Raw genomic sequence first — 16,467 nt, 5'->3', positions numbered from 1 at the left:
GAAGCTTTACCTCTGCGTTAAGGTCACTACGTTTGATGACCGCCGCTGCTTTTTTTGGTAAGCCGAGCAGGTCGCCTGCATTAAGGTTTCAAGGTCAAAACATGGAGAATCACAAATATCCTTATGAACTTTACTGGCTGAATCTGATTAAAAGCATCAAGAAGTGTCTAGGTCACATTTCATCCCAAAATCATATGGAAAAAAGTATAAAGAATTGTATAAAGAATATATATACATGCACATATAGCTATATATGCCATTTTTGACATTTTCATGACAATTAACACACACACATATACATACACACACATATATATATGTGTATGTATGTATGTATGTATGTATGTAGTATGTAAAGTATATATATATATATATATATATATATATATATATATATATATATATATACACACACACAATATATGTATATATATATGTACACAAATATACATACATTATATACAATATATGCATATATATGTGTATGTATATATGTATAAATATATGTTTGTATATATGTAAATATAGGTGTGTGTGTATATACGTGCACACTATACATGTATATATATGTGTGTACGAATGTGTGTATATATGTGCATGTGCGTATGTACGCGCATATGCACATACACACATATACATTATATATCTATTCCATTTTATCTATGGAATAGATATATAATAGGTGGAATATATCTATTCCACCTATTCCATTTTTCACATTTTTAATGACAATTAACGTGTGCGTGTGTGAAAATTGGGGGGGGGGGGGAATTATATATATATATATATATTATATATTAAAATTAACATTTTAACTAAACTTCAAAATAATGATTTTAAGTATTCATACCTCTAAGATTTAGATTTATGCTGATTAAGAAACTGCCTGGACAGGATTATTACAGTATTAATGTATTACAGTAAAGGTTCTTTCACATTACGTAATGAGAATTTCAATGTGCTTAAATGTCATAAAAATAAATGCGTTTTTTTTTTTTTTTTCTTTTGATTTTGGAGTGAAATATGACCTGTGCATTTCTTGGCGTCACCCTTTTAGTGTTGCACATCTGATGCAGAACACAGCGGCTCTCTGCAAGCGTCTGCTTGAAGAAAAGAGAAAAGCTTCAAGTATCTGGAGCGGCTGAGAGTGAAGTGTTAAAACGGGAACGCTGTAACCCAAAGCTGAAACACAGCAGCACAAAATGCTGAAATAATGCAAAACACATGTCGCTGAGAGGGCTTCTTCAAACATAGTAACATTCCTCGGAGGGGGCCTTCGAGTCATTTCGTACGAGTCTAATGGGAACACACAAACCTCCAGACAAAACACACATGTAACATCAACAACAGGAAAAAAAAAAAAAAAAAAAAGATACTGAAAGCAGACTTAAGTCAATATCGAGGCACAAACGTTTTAGGCTCGCAGAGAGGCAAAGCAAGAATTTAAAGAAAAATAAAGCAAAAATCATGGGGTGCATGGTTTGCAAAGAAATTCCTGAATACTTTCTTCATTATTGCATAAGCATTTTTCTAACAGGTATGGGATTAAACACTTTGTGCGATTAGTTTGTGTAACATCACTAAATACTTTGGGGCATTGGTTAACCGTCTGATTTTTAGTGCTAAAGAGACAAAATCGTGTGCTAAAACACAAACCCATTTATCTACACTGTAACAATGATAATACCCAAGAGAAAATATCCACACTATGCAATCTGATGGCCATTTTTTACATTAAATGAAGCCTAAAAGTGAATTAAACGTTCATATTAATGTTTTTTTTTTCCCCAAAGAAGTGGTAATTTATTAAAAACAAAACAGGGGAGCAAAACAAGTCTCTGATTTCCTCTAAATTTAGTGCTTGAGATAATAAAAGCTGCATTAGCGTTTACTCGAGGTGATGATAAACGTTTATATATATATATATAAAATAAAAAGTAGGAAACAAAATACATATATATATATATTAAAAAAAAACAAGACGGTGGGGTTTCATTTCACACAAATGCCTACGTACTGACAGCGGAGCTCGTGTGTGCGATTCTGGCGAGGGCGAGTGCATGAACTAGAAGATGGAGGGTAAAACTGCAAAGACATCAAGGACAGCGAGATGTCTTGTTTACAGACAAGATGGGAACATTTCCCAGGCCACTTTCTACAGCCGACCTCCTGGCACTTTTATGCACACTTTTACGCTCCCCATCCTTCATGGACCCCTGTGTTTCTCACGTCTGAAATGATAAACACCTCGTGCATTTTCCAACTTATGTTTTGACTCTTTCCTCAGGATCGCTGCACAGCGCTAGCTTGAATTTCATTCGGGTTGACGCGCAACCCAAGGCGGAGCTGTAACAGTCCAACAGATGAACGCTTTAACGTCCGATGCAGCCCAGAACGTTGTTACCAGACGCAACCTCCGGGTTTTTCCCCGACGAACGTGACGTCGCGTCTTTTAAATAACCGACAGTAATGGGAAATGCTCGAGACGAACCTCTGAAATATGAAGCTACGTGTATGTCGGGGATGTGATGTCCGTTCATCCTACAACAATAAGAGACACTTGACTAGTGGTAATCCACTGAAAAATCCACCAATTCCATTTCCAGAAGATGTTACAAGAAATGTTTTGAAAGAACTTTTGGCAAAAACGTTTGAGTGAATCACATGGTTACGTGAAACTCCTCCCCCTCTCCTCGTCCCGCGGGGCGTTTCGCTGCCTACGATGTTTTCACCAGGTCATAGACGTAAATGTGAAAGTCGTCATCAAACTTGATGAAGTAGACCGAGGGCTTGGCTTCCACCTGATGAATAACCATGCCAGTTCGTTTAGAGCCGTCCTCTTTGGCATATTCCACCTGCTTCCCCACGAGGCTGTCCACGACCTCTCCGGGCTCACGCTCCGCTGGGGGCGAGTCGTCTGCAATGCATGGGAATATTTATTAAATATAGATATAAACGACTCTTTAAAATTAACTATATAAAAAACGACTTAAAAACATATACTTAAACAATTATTGAAACTTAATATTTACTAAAAAAAAATGAATAATGTGATATCATATGTCTCTCTCTATTAAGGGTGGGAATCTTTAGTCACCTCATGATTCGATCTGGATTCTGGAAGTCACGATCTGTTTCTAAAAACGATTCTTGATCTACTTCTTATTAACTAAATAGTTTACCGACTTAAAAACCTTAAAATCCTTACATTTACATATCCTTACATAAGTAATTATAAGTAGGCCTACTTTTTAAAACAATTACAAGTTGAAAAAAAATTAATCAAAACAATTGTATGTTAAGAATTTTAAACTAATGTAACTTCAAAACATCCAAGCAAGTAGCAAATAATAAAGAGGAGCAACGAAGCAGATTACAAGCAATAAACAAAGAGTGCTTTCAGTATTTAAGATTATCTGAACGTTTTCTTTCTCGCGTTTACTGTCGTTTGATTGTTCATAGACAGCGATCTAAGTTGCATTCATGCACGGATCTCTTCTGAAATATAATAAGTAATGCGGTTTGTCCTGTCCATTTAATATCTTAAGACAAAACTGGCTGTGTTTAGGCTAACGTTACATTAATTTTGCGTCATAAAACCATTTTGAGACGCAAGTACATTAAACCACTTACACGGAGTCGCGCACAGCTGCATGCGCGAGCACTCTTCACAAACGAAGCGCCAGCATATGAAACTGAGAGCAGCCTTCTGTAAGTGAGTTTCATATTTTAAATATACAAGTCCACTGCATTCCAAATGACTTAAATGATGCCGGCTTCGTAGAGCATTTGTAAGGAAAATACCAATGGGCGAGACCGCGCACAGCAACATTAAACAAAGCGCGCGTCTCACAGCGCCTCCTGTGCAGTGAAGCCAGCGAATGTCGTTGCAATTCGCTTCAACCTTTCCTAACTTTATGAAAGATTATTCTATGGAACGTTCGAGTGGTGTATGTGTGTAAGGAATTGGAAGCAAGCAGAATCCGGGTGTTTCTAAAGCACACTCAGCGTCATGTCGCATCTGAATAAAAACTAAGCTCAGAATCGTTGGAGATATATATACACTACCGCTCAAAAGTTTGGGATCGGTAAGATTTTTAATGTTTTTGAAAAAAGTTTTGTCTGCTCATCAAGGCTTAATTTATTTAATTAAAAATACAGTAAAAACAGTAATATTGTGAATAATTATTACAATTTAAAATAACTGTTTTCTATTTGAATATATTTTACAAAGTAATTTATTCTCGTGTTGGCAAAGCTGAATTTTCAGCATCATTACTCCAGTCTTCAGTGTCACATGATCCTTCAGAAATAATTCTAATATGATGATTAGTTCCTCAAGAAATATTTGTTATTATTATCAATGTTGAAAACAGTTGTGTACTTTTTTTTTTTTTTTTTCAGGATTCCTTGATGAATAGAAAGTTCAAAAGAACAGCATTTATCTGAAATACAAAGCTTTTGTAAGATTTTACACTACCGTTCAAAAGTTTGGGGTCAGTAAGAATTTTTATTTTTATTTTTTTGAAAAGAAATTAAAGAAATGAATACTTTTATTCAGCAAGGATGCATTAAATCAATAAAAAGTGACAGTAAAGACATTTATAATGTTACAAAAGATTATATTTCAAATAAACACTGTTCTTTTGAACTTTCTATTCATCAAAGAATCCTGAAAAAAAAATATTGTACACAAATATTTTGTACAATTATAAACAATAAATGTTTCTTGAGCAGCAAATTGACATATTAGAATGATTTCTGAAGGATCATGTGACACTGAAGACTGGAGTAATGATGCTGAAAATTCAGCTTTGATCACAGGAATAAATTACATTTTACAATATTTTCAAATAGAAAACAGTCATTTTAAATTGTAATAATATTTCACAATATTACTGTTTTTACTGTATTTTTAATTAAGTAAATGCACCCTTGATGAGCAGACGAAACTTCTTTTAAAAACATTAAAAATCTTATCGATCCCAAACTTTTGAGCGGTAGTGTGTATATAGATACAAACACACACACACACACACACACACACAATAATAATAATAATAATATGAATATTGACAATGTTTACCTATTAATAAGTAACCCCCCACAAATAATCATAAATTGTGCATATATACTTATATAAATTATATATATATTGCATTATGTATGTTAACATTTTATCAGAAATGAGCCATTATCCAAATACCTAATTTGCCTTCATCAACTAAAAAATCCATATTGGTCTATCACTAGTGTTAAAGCATTAGTTCACTTCAGAATTAATTTACTGATAATTTACTCACCCCCATGTCATCCAAGATGTTTATGTCTTTCTTTCTTCAGTCAAAAAGAAATTAAGGTTTTTGGGGAAAATATTCCAGGATTTATCTCCATATAGTGGACTTCACTGGGTTCAACGGGTTGAAGGTCAAAGCTTCAAAGGGCTCTACACATCACGTGTGACATTTCCAACATGATTACGTAATGGGTGGCGCATCGCAGAGCAGTGCAAGATGAGCATTTGTGGTTAAAAAGTACATACATTTTTAATTTTTTTTAGAAAATGACTGATTGTTTCGCTAGATAAGACCCTTATTCCTTGTGTGGAGCCCTTTGAAGCTGCAATTTGGACCTTCAACAACAACTGTTGTTCAGTCCACTATATGGAGAAAAATCCTGTAATATTTTCCTCAAAAACCTTAATTTCTTTTCGACTGAAGAAAGAAAGACATAAACATCACAAGCACTGAAAACACTTACTAGAGTCTGGCATGATCCTCAGATCTCCATCTTTATAGTCATCGAGCAGCTGATACATGTAGAGCACCGGGTCTTTCTCGTACGTGATGTAAAACCACGTGTTCATGATGGGCGCCCGGGCCAGAACCATTCCCCTCCACTCGTTCTTAGTGCCGTCCTCCGTCTCGAACATGTGCTCCACAGCTTTGCCGATCATGGTGTCGGCCAGGTGGGCATCGCTGATGCGTGTCGAGGCTGAAAGATGTGCGAGAAAAGTGGCAGGATCGGAAACATCACTGAGGGCAGTAAATCTGGGAACAATAATTCACTCAAAAGGCAAGGCACACGTTTATAACTGCATGAAAGTAAGTCATGTTATCCGATGTCAGAGATACTGAAGACATATTGAGTTTTAGTGCTCATTTTGGAGAGAATCCAACCTATATTGTGTATTGATATACTAACTGAATTAAACACCAGAACTTACTCAAATAAGAGTTTGTTTGATGGTGAACCAGCATTAAATATTAGGTGAAGGATATTTTTTATTTGCTTGGGTTTGAGAAGAATATTTATTATGATCAATAAGAGTGTAACATTTGAAAAATATTAATACAATTAAGCAAGGCAAGTTTATTTATATAGCACATTTCAAACACGTGGGCAGCGCGCCGACATATAGCGCTGTTGCGCTTTGGGCGACCCGAGTTCGAGTCCCGGCTCGTGGACCTCTCCTGATCTTGTCCCCCTCTCTCTCACTTTGTTTCCTGTCTGCTTACTGTCCTATCATAAAAAAGACTGCATATAATTTATAATACGTTTGTTTTGCGTGTCTCTGTGTGAATGAGCGGTGCGTTTCGTGTACTACATACTCAAGTACGCACAACACTCATATTGTTTGCAGTGTTTGCTGTTTCACTCTCTGGTTACATGAACAAAACATATCCAAGGCTGCTTTGAGAGAATATTTATTGAGCATTTAATCTTTTTATTTGAGAAAAACCAGTCAAATACACTGAAACTCAAAGCTCTTCACTACAACCCTTCAAAATAAAAGTCAGACTTTTAACACGAAGAAATTGACAAATATATTATGATTGTACAATAGAATGTACTTCTCAAAATAATAATAATACAATTTATTTAAACATTATTTAAGAAATATAATTTTTGTCCATGTTTTGATTGAGTAAATCTGTTGTGCAGCACTTTGCCAAAATAAAAGCATACAAGTTATTAAATTTTAATTTGATTACATTTTAAAGCATTCATTAAATTGTTCAAGTTTTATGCATTCAGTTCATTACTACCTGTTTTGATAGTATATTTGTATTAAATCATAAAAACCAGAATTAAAAGTCAAACCAGAATTTCAATAAATTATCAATGATAAATATGTTGTTAATCTAATCCATAATCAGTTATTGCTTTCAAGTTTGTTATAATAAAGCATTTGTTCAAAAAACAAAACAAAAAACAAAACAAAAAAAAACAACAACTTTCATTTATTTATTGGTAATTTTAACTGATGATAATAATAATAATAATAATAATAATTTATCGTTTAATAGCGTATACTGTGGAACCGCAATATTTTCTGAGATGGTTATCATACCATGAAAATCTCATACAGTTTCAATCCTAGATGAGACACATTATGCACGCAATTTCCCATGAAAACTATCCTGTCAGGTCTAAAGCTGGGCACATATTTAACGACTAGCTTAGACTAACTTTCCTGCGACTGAAGCAGATTTACATACTTACACACAGAATTTGAACACCGACTGTAATCGCAGACTGAACACGTTTAAGCGCGATCAGTCATAAGTATCAATTTACATTCATAATCGGCCTTACAATCGTGTGTGCCGATTATGAAAAGTGTGTGCGCGGCTTTAAACACTTAATAGGCTCACAGTGAATCAGGATAAGACAAAACACATTTTGAAGGAGGATTGATGATGTATTGACTAGGCCTAAAACACACCTAATATTATAATATAATAAAATCATAATTATTAAATTTGTAAATTTTATATTTATTATGATCAATATGACTGCAACATTTTAAAAATACGAATATAATAATTAAATTCATATTCACACATTCGACCCTAAATTTTCCTTTGTCATTTGTTGTTTTATTATCATTAATGACAGACTGCAGCAGGTTTATTAGGCTGCTGTCACTTTAAGAGCTAATGCACGGATCCAATATACTGATACACAAGCGTTTACTTAAGACATAACCCACTGTGACTGCTTACGTGAATACTCGCCAAAAAGGCATTTTGACATTTTTGCATACGCATTTAGGCACGTATCCGAAGCCCATGTGCTCATCCGCATTCGAAAATCAATTACGATTAATTGCACAGTCCTAATAAATATGATATAACAATTAAATAAAATGTCTTTTCTGCTCAACTGCATTACATACCTAGTCTGTCTGGCAGAACCTCGAGTCCTTGCACCCTCTCGTCTTTATGCAGCTCCAGGCCGTAGACGCAGTCAAAGCCGTCATATTTAATCAGGTAGAGCGAGGGGTTGACGGGCACCTGGTCTAACACTGTGCCTTTCCACTGTGATGCCGCGCCGCTGCCCTCCTTCCAGATGTGCTGGATACGACAGCCCACGATGTTCCGCCTGGGCTGAGCCACTGCTTTGGTGGGCCCTACGCTGGTTTTGTGTTTCCTGTGAGATGATGCCATAATCATCAGATATCAGCATTAACATCTGTTTAATGAAACATTTGAATTCAGATGTTGAATTCTGAATCAGTTTAAAGGTGAAGTGAGTCATTTCAACAAACAAACAGACAATAACAACAACAAAAACAGCTCATCCATATGGCATTGGTTGGGATAGTCAAACAGATCCCATCTCAAACAAGGAAAAAAGTATTTTAACATCTAAAATAAATCTAACTAAATGCACACTTCAGCTTTAATCTCCAATAAATTTTATGCTTCACCTTATATTTAACTCTGATAATGATGATCATTACATTCATAAATGTTACATTTATTAAGATCACTATGCGCTAAACATTTAAAAATTATATTAAAAGAATACATATTCAAATTCACACATTCAGCCATAAAATATAAAAAAACATATGCTTCACCTAATACTTAACTCTGATAATGATGATTATTAAATTCATAATTATTATTATGATCAATGAGCTAAATAAAAGTGAATATAAATAATTAAAATTCATATTCACACATTTAGCCCTAAATACATTTTTTTTCCTCTGATAATAACACATATTAAATTCATAAATGATCAATAGTCAATGATCAATAATTTATAATGATCAATAGTTTAAAATAATTTTTTAAATAATCATATAATTCATTCACATATTCAGTCTTAAAATATTTGACTAATATTTAAATCTGCTAATAAATATAACATTTATGAATTTAATTATTAAAATAAATGTGTGTAGTATTTTAAAAATATGAATATAATAACATATATATACCCTAAAACAAACAAAAAATTATCTTTTCACCCAATCTGATTATAATCATTAAATTCATAAATTTTATATTTATTATGATCAATATGAGCGTAGAATTGTATAAAATATTGATAATGTAATATATTATACGCCCTAAAACACAAACAAATAACACTTACTTATGAGAATTCTTTTTCTTCATCATATTGGCAGAGACACCAGCATGCCCTTCAATCACAGAGAGAGCAAATACAATTCATATTACAAACAGATTTCAGACGATGATCTTCAAGAGGGTCATCCAAAATCAAACATCTAATCAAAGATGCTCTAACCTGCATCAGCTCTGGATCTCTGGGCCGCGTTCTTCCCGAATGGGGTCTTCATTCATCTGTGTATGGGGGAGCAGCCCGGCTGCCACACTAGGGTGAAAATATCCTTTTACTCTTTCGGATGAGTGAAAGAGTATCAGGGGAAGGGAATGGGGGGTAAACCTAAAGGGGACAGTCAAAAACCCCAAAACCGCTGACATGTAATATGGTTTCCGATGCCCGTCTGAGTCTGAGGAATGTTTGGCGCTCAATATTGAGTGGGCAGGACGGGTCGTGCCAGCCCACTCAGGGCCCGCGCAGATGGGTACTGATCCAGACCTCCTTTGGAAGGGTTTCAGCAACCTAAAAAATAAATAAATAGAACAACATCAGCTTTAGAAAACGCTCAGTGAATGTAAACAGTCACATTGTAATTTCCAAGTAGCCGATAAATCGAAGTGAAGAACCTCCACGTTAATGAGACACAAGAGTCAAATTGCATGTGATTTTTCAAAGCGCTCTGTCGTTGAGAACAAACTTCATGAAGAATGTTGGTAATCAAACCGTTTCTTGTATTGTTTTTTTTGTCCATATAGTGGCAACCAACAGTTTGGTTACCAACATTCTTCACAATATCTTCTTTTGTGTTCCACAGAAGAAAGTCAGTCATACAAGTTTGGAATGACATGAAGGTGTCAATGATGACAATTTTTTTTTTGATGGACTTTGATAGCTTTAACATCCTTTTAAGTGAATATATATTTCAGACTAACACTCGGACGATCACTAAATACTTGAATCCTTAAACATAAAAAACATGCAAGTCAAATGTGATTAAGTTAACATTAAAAAGGACCTAAAATCCCCCTTTTCACAAGATGTAATATAAGTCTCTGGTGTCTCCAGAATGTGTCTGTGAAGTTTCAGCTCAAAATCCCCCACAGATAATTTATTATAGCTTGCCAAATTTGCCCCTATTTGGGTGTGAGTAAAAACATGCCGTTTTGTGTGTGTCCCTTTAAATGCAAATGAGCTGCTTTTCCCGGCCCCTTTTCCAGAAGAGGGCGGAGCTTTAACAGCTCAACAACAACAAAGCTGGAGAATCTCACTCAGCCAAAATGAGGATTGTCAGTAACGGTGTTCAGCCTTACAATGTTCAAACTGGAGTCGACACTGATGGAGAGACTCAGGAAGAAGTTACAACTTTTAGAATGAAACTGGACGTTTCTGAACGATCAATGGATAAATTTATAAACTGGTCAATTCTGAGATTTAAAGTTCTCGTTTTGGAATCGAATCGTGACCCCCAGAATCGGAATCAGATTGTGAGGTTCCTAAAGATTTCCACTGCTAAACTCTAATATGTCAACAAAATGAAAAGAATTTTGAACCTGGGTTTATCCAATGTTCAGGTTTTTGTTATGGATATGTATGCAAATTAGTGCATATTTTAAATGGATTCTAGTATTTAAAAAAAAAAAAAAAAAAAAAAAAAAAATCAATTAATCAACTAACTGGCTGGCTAAGTGTGGCGATATCAAATATTTACATGTTTTACCCTATTCACCTGGGGTGTCTCGCCTTAAATTCCGAACCCATATAAACGTTCGTGCTTTGGAACTCAGCATTCATTAAAAGATGAATCCATTTAGCTGCTTCTGACATCCTGACATTCAAAATACCAAAAAAAAAGCAGAGCAGATCAGCCATGACATGAGACTTGCATTATTCAGGAAGCCAAGCAGACGCTGTTATACAACACAACAGGAGTACGCTACAAGCGCAGGGAGCTCGGGGCTTCCTTACACGACATCAGCCGTCCAGACGAAGGAAAGCTCAGTCGTTCTACCAGACTGTCCAACTAAATCAAAACCAGAACATGTTTAATACAACAGTCCATTGCACATGAACATGACCTAGTGCAATCCAACTGCAATAAATCAATGCTGCTTTAATGCATGAAAATACATAGCTATTTTCCAACACAGCTGGACTCAAATAATAATACTGCTTCCATTTTCAATTTTACAGTCTGTATCTCCAATGAAAATAACGAGCAAGATAGGAAGCTTTACCTCAAGGTCAGTCCTCCTTTTCTCAGCATTCTTCCACGTTACTTTTAGATAAAGGTGGTGAGATGATGCCAAAGTTTACCACTTGAACTGTTTTTCCTCAATATATTTACAATATCCTTCATGTTCCTCTCATACAAACTCTTTTAGAGTTTGATTTTTTATTTTTTTTTAAGTTCATTTCACTTACAAAAATGTATCCACACAAGTATTTATTGAAATCCTCATTATTTTCCTATACAGTATTTTTGCTGTATTACATTGATTTACCGCAATGCAACAATTTTGAATTTAAATCAGCATCAATTAAAGGTAGGGTAGGCAATTTCAGAGAGGCTAACAATAGCAAGTGAGCTTTAAAGGCATGAGATCCCCTCCTACCTTCAGATAGGGCTGCACGATTAAAAAATTAACATTGAAATCGTGCTTAAACGATTTGGCTTAGTGCGATTATGACATCGCAAAGGCTGCGATTATTTTTTAATGCGCAGCTTGTCAGTGCAGCGCGGCTGTGTAGTAGTAAATGCTGCTTCATCTGAGTCACTTATAATGTGCATTTTAAAAAGCAACACGCGTCAAACATCTTTCCAGACATGAGAAGCATTTATTAACCCTTTTGTCCAACAAAAAGACAACATTTAATAACGTTTTTACTCCAAACTCACTTCATAACGACAGTTGAGCTTCCTTCTGTGAGATGATGTTACTTCTTACACAGAATAAGGCAGTCGTATGTTTATTAGTCATGTTTAATCAATCAAAGCATTTCAATCTTCTGTTTATTCAGTGGTAGAATGATGCCCATAGGGAGTTCCTGGAATGACGCATTATCTACTTTAGTGGCAGAGAATATTTGAAGTTTCTGCGCAAGAGCGCCCTCTGGCTTTCGGATGGAGAAGCACTTACTATTGATCACAAAGCCGTACTGCACTGACAAGCTGTGCATAAAATAATCGCAGCCTTTGCCAAATCGTGTGTGGTTTAATTTTCGATTAATTCGTACAGCCCTACCTTTAGAGTCTCTAAAACACATGAACGCACAGAGTAGCAGAGTCTGCAAAGTGTCACGAAAGACGGACGTTAAATTACCTCATGTCTCAAAGCACATAACATTACAATAATAATGAATGTAAACAACTTACAGAGTTCTTGTACCACCTGACTGCTGCAGATTAATTTTGGCATTGACAAAGAAATGCATAAATCTGAGTCTGATGACGTGAACAGCTCCGGGTAAAACATCACGGGCTGCCATCTCGTAATTACGGTGCTGCTGTTTGTTTGTGGTGCTCGTTGACTACAACTCTGCATAAACTTAAGGCCGTGTGTCCACCAAAGCATTTTTTTCCCACAGATAGCATATTTTTCCAATTATTTTCAATGGGAGCGCCACGTTTTTAAAACGCCAGGCGCGTAATGAGCCGCTGACCGTCTACTTTCACGCTGAAGTGCTCTTTGTTACCGTATGCTAAGAGTTGAAGAATGTTCAACTTTGGGTAAAACGTAGCGCTTATCACTGTCACTTTGTACACAGCCGTCCAATCACATTGGAGGAGGGGCGGGACAAATACATACAACACAGACCAACTGCCACATTCTGGGAAGCGTTTCCCAAAAGCATCAATGGTGCTACGATCAACTTACGATGCTTTTGGGAAACGCTGCCTTGCTTGTACAATGTCAACAGATGACAACAAGCATAATAACAGAACAAAATCATTCAAAATGAGCCAGAGCAAATACTTTACATTGTATCGACATTTTTATATACAAACTGTCTGTGAAATGAGATACTAGTAACACTTACAAGGATATTCCGTATTGTAGCAAGCGAAACGTCTTAACTGAAGAAAAAAAAAAAATAAAAAAAAAAATGTTGCGCTGGATAAAAAAAAAAAAAACTTTGGTGGACACATGGACAAACATTCTGATGTCTGCGTGGAGGTATGCAAATACAGATGTTGACAGACAGGTAGAACATGCTATCATTGCATTTTGACTGAATGCAATGATTAGACAAACAATTTTTGGTCCTGAGACTTCCACAGAAGATACATGCAAATTTTTTAATATTTAGACCACTTCTGTTATTGATTGCAATCAGGATGTGAATAGTTTCAACCAATATAACAAAAAGTGCTTTTAAAAAATTGCCTACCCTACCTTTAAAGCAAACGCAACAAATACCATCATGATGCATAATAATTTATAGATATTTATTCTTTGTCGTCACATTAGTTATGATAATGTAGGTGGAAAATTGTTTATGATAATGAATTTCCAGCATGTTAAAATCTTGGCTATATCTGAACTCAGTCGTGTTGTGCACATGGATGATGGAGCAATTCTGCATATGCATTTTTCAGTGTACAAGAATCTAATATATTGTAGAGGCAAAAGTACTGAGCTGTATCAAATGTTGGCCAGTGGCTGCTATAATGGCAAAATCAGATGATGCTGAATGCAATTGAAAGGGAATTTACAGCTCAATGATGCAGAAAAATGATGCTATTGAACAGTATTCATAACATGGGATTGACCGAGTGAAACCAGGGAAAGGATACAAAAAGAATAGGATAGTTTACAAAAGCATGGTACAATGTCTAGCTGGACAAGATCATTGGTTATTTATTTACAAAAGGCAAAACATTTAATGTATTTATGTGTGTGTGTGTGTGTGTGTGTGTACATACAAATCAAGAATTGAGATGTTTTGCATTTTGTAAATGAGCAATGTTCTTGTCCAGCTGGATATCGCCCATACTTTTACAAACATACATGCACTTACAAAAAAAATATATACATTTGCATGATTAAGTTTAGCTCTTTTTGAGGTGGTTGGTCCACAATAATATTGCAAATCAGAACCCAAATAAAGGCTTAAAATCAAACCGACCCGGTCTCCAGCACTTAAACCCACCGCAGTGCCTGTTTCTCTGCTGTAATCTCTCCTTTACAAGCCTAATTGATCAATTAATCCTCCAGAGGTGCCCTACAAAACTCTTCAGCAGACTGTCATGAAATACAAATGAACCGCCGCCCCCTTCCAAACAAACCCCCAGAATGATTCATGCCATTGTTCCTCATGGAAATTCAGCAGACTTTCTCAATGCAACCTGATCATTGAGCATCAGATGAGACTAATGAATTCAAGACCTTACATTTCAAATTGGCCAGAACCTTCAACAATGCAGTGAGATCAGTTGGCCAGATTGGGTTTCAGTGCTGCCATTAACAAGCAAGATGACAAGCAGCACTGCAAGTTGCCTAGTTATAGTGAAAATGGCAAAATATACACACATGAATTATACCGCATCTGGGCTTGCAAGTGTATGAAAGCATCCTTTTTGAAGAAAAAAAAAAACATTACAGACAGATAATAGCTAACTGGCAGTCTGAAGACACCATCACATTACAAAAACACCGCATTCATCTATTAAACAGCCAACATAAGTCAGAAACGAGCCATAAATGCGCGTTTTGTGCATAAAAATCGCAATTTGTCATTACAAATATTCAAATCTTTCTAGCTAACTGACTCAAACGCGCTAACTATCCTCGTTAAACACTATAAATTCATCACAAATACAGCCATGTATCTTATTCTAAATGCTACGACAGTATCCAAGAGGGATATAAAGCCAGAACAGAGTCAGAAATGATAAAAACGGTGTATTTTGTGTGACTAAACGCAGTGCAATAGCTCATAGCTCGACGCAGCTCAACGGCTCCAGCCGCCATTTTGGCTCAAGCTCTTATTTACAATCCCGCAGCAGAAACAAAGGAAGCACAAGAAACACATTTTCAGCAGAACCGTCTGGATCAAGCGTCCCCACAGCTCGCCCCAAACCCCCTTTACTGCCTCCACTGCAGATTTGAGCTCAATCTTGTCGCATTTCGCCCTTTATTCAAGTGCAATGCATAAATGTGGCATTTATGGCATGGATGCTCGCTTACCCCGGGATTATTTTAGAAATTCACGCATATTGCGCCATAAAAAAATATTTCCACTCCAGGTCTGCCTCACTGTGTGTTCAATGAGCAGCGTTTGATGAGCGCAGGCGGCCCCGAATGCGGCCGAGCTCTTTCCCTCCCCTCCCCGCTGCCACATAGTGCTCCGCCGCCTGACACCGCTGGCGCTGCGCGGGAAACCTTCCTGCCAAATAGTGCGCCGCCGACCGTTTCCCATCGTTTTTCTTCGGCCGCTTTCGGTTCGACTCGGCGAGGATGTGTGCGCACGCGCAAGCACTGCGACATGACTGTCCCCCTCAAAAATCCACTGACAATAGACAATAAAGTCTGTAATATGATGGGCTGGACGGTGTTATACTTTATATGAAAATGAGTTTATAAATTCACTAATGGCCTAGGCAGTCTGTATTATATAATAATAAGGGCTATGTGTTTTTTCCCCCTAGAATACTCTAAGTAGCCTAAAAAATATGATAAATTCACTAAAAATAGCAAAATTATGATGGATGGTGTACTATTCTGTAATATTATGCATCAATATATGTTTATTAAGATTTGAAGTGAGTTAAGAAGCAATGAATCTCCTGTTATACTTGTGGATTTTATGAAAATGTATCAGATATTGTAAATTATAAGCTAAAAGACAGTGGGATGTTGAATGTCTGACTTCTGTATATATATATATATATATATATATATAAATATAAATAAATGTACATTATATATATGTGTACATTTATAAATGTGTATATATATATATATTTATATAAAAGCTTGTACTTTTCCTGTTTTGTCATGCTTGCGATAAAAGCATCTGCTAAATGATTAAATGTAACTGTAAAAAGGAAAAATGAAATTAATATTTAATGTTATTATGTAATAAATCCTGGACTGCTAG

At 35.9% G+C, this 16,467-nt stretch overlaps 1 protein-coding gene across 1 annotated transcript; it reads right to left on the bottom strand.

Annotated features, from left to right (window-relative positions):
- Positions 1 to 770: 770 nt before the first annotated feature.
- On the bottom strand, positions 771 to 15,716 carry LOC125262469 (spindlin-Z). The gene is made up of 6 exons (XM_048181252.1): positions 15,555 to 15,716; positions 9,550 to 9,888; positions 9,394 to 9,442; positions 8,183 to 8,436; positions 5,761 to 5,994; positions 771 to 2,917 (listed from the first exon to the last, which is right to left on the bottom strand). The coding sequence occupies exons 2-6, from the start codon at positions 9,599 to 9,601 to the stop codon at positions 2,718 to 2,720; spliced, it is 789 nt and encodes a 262-aa protein (XP_048037209.1). The 5' UTR covers positions 9,602 to 9,888; positions 15,555 to 15,716; the 3' UTR covers positions 771 to 2,717.
- Positions 15,717 to 16,467: the final 751 nt, after the last annotated feature.

Source organism: Megalobrama amblycephala, linkage group LG2 (genome assembly GCF_018812025.1).
Source record: "Megalobrama amblycephala isolate DHTTF-2021 linkage group LG2, ASM1881202v1, whole genome shotgun sequence".
Lineage (NCBI taxonomy): Eukaryota > Metazoa > Chordata > Actinopteri > Cypriniformes > Xenocyprididae > Megalobrama > Megalobrama amblycephala.
This window is presented reverse-complemented; position numbering and strand designations above follow the sequence as displayed.

Excerpts from the sequence above, each read along its gene's own strand:
- LOC125262469 (XM_048181252.1), bottom strand. The coding sequence starts at position 9,601 with ATGAAGACCCCATTCGGGAAGAACGCGGCCCAGAGATCCAGAGCTGAT. Across the intron at positions 9,443-9,549 it reads GAGATCCAGAGCTGATGCAG|GGCATGCTGGTGTCTCTGCC; the intron begins GTTAGAGCATCT and ends CTGTGATTGAAG. Across the intron at positions 8,437-9,393 it reads AAGAAAAAGAATTCTCATAA|GAAACACAAAACCAGCGTAG; the intron begins GTAAGTGTTATT and ends ATCATCTCACAG.